We start from the raw sequence: 6,949 nt of genomic DNA, 5'->3' as shown, positions 1-6,949 counted from the left end.
CCAAAGATCAAGCTTCTAAAGATTTGGATAGTGTAAGTTGAATATGCGGAAAACATTTTTTAAAGAGGAAAAGATGAACCTTTTGTCTCTACATTTTCTCTCTCCTTTTAAAAAAATTTTTTTTAACTTTAAGTAGGCTGCACATCCAACATGGGGCTTGAACTCATGACCCTAAGATCAAAAGTCACACAAAGTTACCAACTGAGCCGGCCATGGACCCCTCTCCCCTTTCTGAAAGAACCAATACAATGAGGCCACAGCCTTCCTACTGGCTAGAGGAATACTGGCAAATATTGTATTCAAAGCCCAGCTGGGGTGCTGGGAGGGGAGAAAGAGTGAGCCTAGTAGGGCCTTGCCCACCAGATTTCCCTCTCCAGCCTCTATTTCTTCGAACAGTGCTGACAAGTCCAGGCTTGACTCTATCGGGTGAGCTGTCCGGAGCACTGCTAGGGTTCATCAACATCCCCAGTTCTCCTCTCTTTCTGGGCACACAGGAGGACCACACCTCCTTGCCTGGCTGGAGTTAGGTGTGGCCTGGTGACATTTTTGGCCAATGAAGGGTGAGAAGCAACACATGTCACATCTGGGTAGAAGCATTTAAGAGTGGTGCATGATTCTCCCAAGCTTTCCTTCTCTGTTGCAACAAACCCTAAAACTCGTGTTTAGATAACAGTGTCCGAAAACGGCAGATCCTTCATCAGCTTGGGTCCCTCAGTGACTACAAAGAGCAGAGCCCCCCTCACGAGCCCATGTTGGACATGTGCATAAGAAATAACCCTCAGGAAACCACTGAGGTTTGGAGATCGTTTGTTGCCACAGCATAAAATGGTCCATCCAGACGGCGACACGTAGTTTTGCTCAGCAGAATCCATAGCACCTTGGCATTTCTCAAGGTACTTTCCGCCAGGGATGGGGTGGGAAACTTCATGAACTCAAAACTGGGAACTTCACTCCCCGTTCTCTCATGAGAGCTCATAATGGCCACAATTCACGGGGAACTTGTTCCAGGCAACTCTGGATCTGTTTGGCAGTAAGTAACTCCCACGTTCCCAGAATTCTACTGGGCTGGGTAGTTCTATAAAAATCTGTCTCCCCGGAGGCTATTTCAGTGTTGATACTTGTTCAAAAACATTCAGCCAAACAAATGTTCATTAAAAAGCTGGCCATCTAACCACTGGGCAGAACTGAAGCAGCATTTTGAGGCTGACTCTCAGGAACCTGCTCCAAATGAAAGGAAGGACATTCCTCCCCAGGCAGCATCTTGTTCCTCAGTAACACAGGCTGCACGTGTGCTGCGGACTTCCATGGTTACCCAAACGCAGAGGTCTGGTCTCCAGGATTCTCATGATCCTTACTCAGTTACCATAGCCACGACACATGGTTTGAACAAACAACATTTCTGACCTCATCTGGTTCTCACATTTGAAAAGTAAGACATTTGGAGAACGAATTCATTTTAAAACATTAAAGTCAGTCAGAGAATTTAGAATTTTGAGTACTGTGATCAAGTGAACACAAGGAACCTTTTTTTTGCGACTAATAGTAAAATAGAGTGACTGCCTAGGAAATCATTTTGACAACTGTTGAAATTTCACTATAGAGTATATTTTAAATAATACTATTCTATCAATGATAAAGTTCCTGACTAGGAAATACATACTACGGTATTTAGGGGTGAAGGGCTGTGATGTTTACAACTAACTCAAACTATATACCTCAAATACAGTAAAATGTTAACAACTGGGAAACCTAGGTGAATGGCCAAAGTGTTCACTCTACTATTCTGGCAACTTTTCTGTAAGTTTGAGACTTTTCAAAATAAAAAGTTTTTAAAAATCATGCAGGCTCCAGATTAGTGACTTTCAAACTTTCTTAACAATAGCCCACAAGAGAAAAAAACAACAGCCTACAATAAAATATAAATTGTACGCAGCAATCCAGACACAACATACATACATACACATATAATATGAATAAATGCATACAAATTAAGTTTTACAAAACAATGCTTGTTACATGTGAGACTCTCTGTCTTTTCTGTTCTATTCTACCTTGGTTGGGTTTTTTTTTGTTTTTTTTTTTTTTTTGAACGCTGGTTGTGACCCATTAAATTGAGTTGATTGACCACTAATGGTCACAGCCCGTTTGAACACTCCTACCCTCAGAGGTCTTTCTGCAACATTTCTAATGTTTAGTATCACCTACAGACACAGAAGTACTATCACCATGAAGACCTGACAGCTTGGTGCACCCTGAATTATGTGAGCTTTGAAAACCCAGCTCTGTAAATATAGACAGAGGAATTCAGGACATTAAAACTGCGGATTTCCAGCAAGCTGACGAATGAAGTCATCATTACTTGTGCGTGGAGAACTGCTTGAGCAAGTATTTAGCAGACATACAGAATTTGCCCTGGCACTCAGGCCTGGGGGCTTAGAGTTGGCCAACTCCCACCCTGGGAAATCTGTCAGGCCCCCTTCCCAGCTATTGGCTGCCTCCTTTCCTCCTGGCCATTAGTCAGCCCCAAAGTGTGCCGCCCATAATGATTTCCGCACCTAATGGGATCATCCAAGCTGAAGACTCCCTGCCCTACTAACAGCATCTCTATCCTCCGGACACTCTTCCCACAAAACCTAAGAAAAGAGGATTTTGTGGCCTTCCTGGAGATTCACAATGCATGTTTGCATATGAAAGACTCTAAAAAAAACTCCTGAGGTACAAAAACTTGTTTAACGTTTTTCTTTTTTTTAATCTTAGGATTTTACCCATTTATTTGTATACAGAAACCCGCTCCCCCTCTTTTTTCCCCTACCCTGCCCTAAAGTTGCTTTGTGGCTAAGGCCACCCCTGGGAATAATTGTGGAGTAAGTGAAACAGGTCTTTGTTTTCAATGCCTCTTAACACATTCCAGACCCCAGGAACCATGGCCACCTCTCTCGAGTCTAAGTTCCTCTCACATCCCCCTTCTCTCCTGTCCTGTCCATCTTTCTGGATCCTAGTGGCCCTTGCCCCTAGGGGAGGGGGAGGGCAATTGTGGTAGAAAACAAAGGGACTGGGCTTAATGGGCTGTCCTGCCAGGAAAACTAGCACAGTTCTTAGTATTTAGCCACTGGATTGACTCTAATTCAGGCACTGCAGTCTCTGTGTCCTGGAAGATGGGGGCAAGGGATGGGGGTAGAGCCCTGTAGCCCTAAGAGCTTCCAATTCCTAGTCTTCTCACTGGAGGGCCCATGTTCACTCTTGCTTCTCTTGTCCAATTGATGCCCAGGTGACATGAGCATAAATCCATTCTTCTCCCCACCTTCACCCCATCCCGGTGTGGCACTGCCCAGGGCTCTCCTCCTCCTAGGACCATCTCTGGAAGTAAACTGTCCCTTCCATCCTGGGCTGGAATTTTCACCACCTGCCCCATCCAGTTCCCCTCTTCCCCCACCACAAACACCTCAAGCCAGTTAACGCAACTTTCCTCCGCTGGCCAAGGCAATCTGGGCCACCCCAGTGAGGCAAGGTCAGTCCATGTGTAGGACAAACACCACGATGAGCAGAACACCAGAGCCGAGGAGAAACCAGGTGCTGTGGCCCAAAACAACGACCCCACCGGAGAGAAGGCTGTCAGACAGAGAGGTGTTGAACATTCCCTCGGTGGTGTTGGCCACCTCCTCCACCGGGGCCCTTGGGGCCAGCAGCTTGGAGAGGAGGCTGCTGAACCTACTCACGGTGGTGGCCGCAGGCTCTGGGGACGGGCCTGGACTGGATGCGGTGAAGTTCAGCTCCTCGGGATCCACACAGAGGCCATCGGAAGTGCGCGCAAAGGCCACCTGGCTGAGGTCCAGGCCGGCCACGGAGCCTGGGGAGGCGCACGGCACGTCGGCCACGCGCCCGGAGCTCTCCATCCAGTCCCGCAGCCACTCCAGGCGGCAGTCACAGCGCCACGGGTTGCGGAAGAGAAAGAGGCGGCCCAGGAAGAAGCCAGGCTGGAAGGCAGCCCAGGCCAGCACGGTGAGGTGGTTACCATTGAGGTGCAGAGCAAGGAGGCCCGATAGGTTCTGGAAGGCGCCCTCCTCCACAAAGGCGATGCTGTTGCGATCCAGGTAGAGCAGCTCAAGCTCCGCCAGGTCGGCGAACCAGGCGCGCCCCACAAGGCCCAGCGCGTTGCCGCCCAGGTTGAGCGTGCGCAGGCGGCGCAGGCCTTGGAAGGCTTCGGCAGGCAGCTCGGCCAGCAGGTTGTCATTGAGCAGCAGATGCTCCAGGGCGCCGCAGTCGCGAAAGGCGCCTGCGTGCACGGCGCGGACGCGGTTGGCCTGCAGGCTGAGCGAGCGCAGGCGCCTCAGACCCTGCAGCGAGCTAGACGCCACCGCCTCGATGCGGCTGCGCTCCAGGTGCGCATGCGTCAGGTTGGCCAGGCCGCGCAGCGCGCCGGGCACGCGGCGGAACAGGTTGTCGAAGGCGGCGAGCTCTCGCAGGGCGGGCAGCTCGGCCAGGAGGCGCTCAGGCACCGTGAAGAGGCGGCAGGAGGCCAGGTCGAGGCGGCGGAGGCGGCTGAGCGCGGCGAAGGTGCGCGCGTGCAGGTAGCGCAGCTCGCCGTTGTGCGCCAGACGCAGCTCGGCCAAGCGCGGCAGGCCCTTGAAGGCGCCGGGCGTGATGAAGGACAGGTTGTTGTGGCGCAGCGACAGGCGGCGAAGCGACGGCAGCGTGCCAAAGGCCCGCTCGCCCAGGAAGCGCAGGCCGTTCCGGTCCAGGTCGATGGAAGCTGCCTCGCACGGAAACTCGGCCGGCACCCGCAGGAGGCCGGCGCGGTCACAGCGCACGGAGCAGCCGCGCTCGGTGCTGCTGCAGGCGCAGGCGGCCGGGCAGGTGCGCGTGCACGCCTCCTCGGCCCAGGCGCTGGGCAGGCCGAGGACTACCGCTGGCAGGTGGGGGGGGGGGGGGCGAGAAGACAGAAAAGGAACAGCCGTCAGCTCAGGGGTCGCCCCAGGTAAGGTCCCACCTGTCCGTGTGGCTGGGTTCGGCCCTCCACCAAGTTCTCGTACCTCCTGCATAACCGTGCCCTTCGAAGGGCCTCCTCCCAGTTCTCAGACCTTAACACACGTTCCCCACCCACGCCGCCCTACCCTTTGCTTTCCAGTTGTCTTTATCAGCAAAACCCAGCTGGGATTCCGGCATCTGACCCCATTCTGAACCCTCTCCTGCCTGTAACATCACTGGGTGCTCTCCTGGAATTCAGCCTAGAGGGATCATTGCATGCAGAGGGGGGACCTGGAGGGCTTCACCAGGGCCTGTGCTCTAGCCCTGCACTGCCCAATACCGTAGTCACCAGCCACATGTGGCTACTGAAGATTTGAAATGTGCCTATCCTGAATTGAGATGTGCTGGAAGTGTGAAATACACACCAGGTCTCAAAGACTTAGTACCAAAAAAAGAATGATAAATTGTTTCATCAATAATTGGTGTATTGGTTACACGTTGAAAAGATATTTTAGATATATTTGGTTAACTGAAATATTAAAATTAATGTCATCCTTTTCTTTTTACAGTTTTTAATGGGGCTACTTAGAAAATTTAAGGGGCACCAAGTGGCCCAGTTAGTTAAGCAACAGCCTTCAGCTCAGGTCATGATCTCACGGTTTGTGAGTTTGAGCCCCACATGGGGCTCTCTGCTGTCAGCGCACAACCTGCTTTGGATCCTCTATCCCCCGTCTCTCTGCCCCTGCCCCACTCACTCACTCTCTTCTCTCTCTCAAAAATAAATAAATAAACTTTAAAGAAAAAAGAAAATTTAAACATATGTGGCTTGCATTATATTTTTATTGGTGCTGCTCTAGTCCCTCCCACCATAAGAATTCAATTCCTGAAACAAAACCCACTGAGTAAATTAAGCCTCATGAAGAAGAGAGAGTTAGGGAACAGGAGGTTGGGAAAGAAAGAGAAGCCTATCAATCTTTTTTTTTTTTCTTTTTAACAGTCACTAAATTTAAGCCCTAAGGACAGCATACTAAATAAACTAACAATGACCTTCTTACATATCTCAGAAAATAATTGTGGACACCGTGAAGTTAACTTTTATTCACCATCCCTTGCCCTCTAAAGGCTTTTATACGTTATCACGGGAAAGAATGGTGCTTATAAAATTAATTCTGTTCGGAGCATTTGAATGGAGGATCAGATAAAGACTTCAAAAGCCCTCCAGTAGGCTTGCCACCTGCACCAAAACAGAATGGTAGCCAGGGGTCCCAAGCCCCATCTTGAGTTCTAATGGAAAAGGCAGCAGGGAAGATGCGCAAGTTTTATTTTCTGGCCAAGGGAGGCTCACAGGTGGAATGTGCTCGATCTGAAATTCCTGCAGAGGAACAAAGGTACCCAGATGTAAACCTGACCACTGATATTCATAATTTCTGTTCCTCCTCAGCAGTATTCCCAAATTGCTAACAGACACCCCTGACCTATCATTCAGTCCCTCCCACTGTGTACACATTACCCTGCCTTGCCAGTCCCAGCCCCTGTAGGAACCTGAAGGTGTAGCCACACAAGAGCGCGCAGAACTCTTGCTGCTGCCTCTGTGGTTTTGTTCAACTTCCGGTGTCTTTTCGGCACATTTGTTGTGGACACGGCATGTTTTTACAGCTGCTAGGAAGGGGTTCAGCTCTTTCAGACTTGGCTGGAGAACACTCAGCCCTTTGAGCAACCCTTCTGTTGTAAACTGTAGCTAGTTCAACATTCTGAAGTTACAGAGGCTTGACTTAGCTTTTTCCTCTCCCTAAGAACTGTGAACTAGACACCAAGCTTCCAGCAAGGTTCTTGGACCCTGTGCTGAACTTGGCTGTAAACAGGGCAGCAGTTGGGCTAGAGAGACACCCTGTTAGAGAGACAGGGCCAAGAATATAACCTTAACTCCAGGCGTCAGCTGGACAGGGGTGGGACCTTTTTCTATCAACTCTTCCAACTGGGTCAA

General features: G+C 50.3%; 1 protein-coding gene across 1 annotated transcript; it reads right to left on the bottom strand.

Moving 5' to 3' along the window:
- Positions 1-1,586: 1,586 nt before the first annotated feature.
- Positions 1,587-5,502, bottom strand: NYX (nyctalopin). Its single transcript, XM_040468835.1, has one exon. It carries the CDS (start codon positions 5,037-5,039, stop codon positions 3,510-3,512), a length of 1,530 nt encoding a protein of 509 aa, XP_040324769.1. The 5' UTR covers positions 5,040-5,502; the 3' UTR covers positions 1,587-3,509.
- Between the last annotated feature and the right edge of the window lie 1,447 nt (positions 5,503-6,949).

The sequence above is a fragment of the Herpailurus yagouaroundi genome, unplaced genomic scaffold, assembly GCF_014898765.1.
Source record: "Herpailurus yagouaroundi ecotype Mexico unplaced genomic scaffold, PumYag 67793, whole genome shotgun sequence".
NCBI classification, from domain to species: Eukaryota; Metazoa; Chordata; class Mammalia; order Carnivora; family Felidae; genus Herpailurus; species Herpailurus yagouaroundi.
This window is presented reverse-complemented; position numbering and strand designations above follow the sequence as displayed.

What these genes read in the sequence shown, in the direction of transcription:
- NYX (XM_040468835.1), bottom strand. Translation starts at nt 5,039, where the DNA reads ATGCAGGAGGTACGAGAACTTGGTGGAGGGCCGAACCCAGCCACACGG.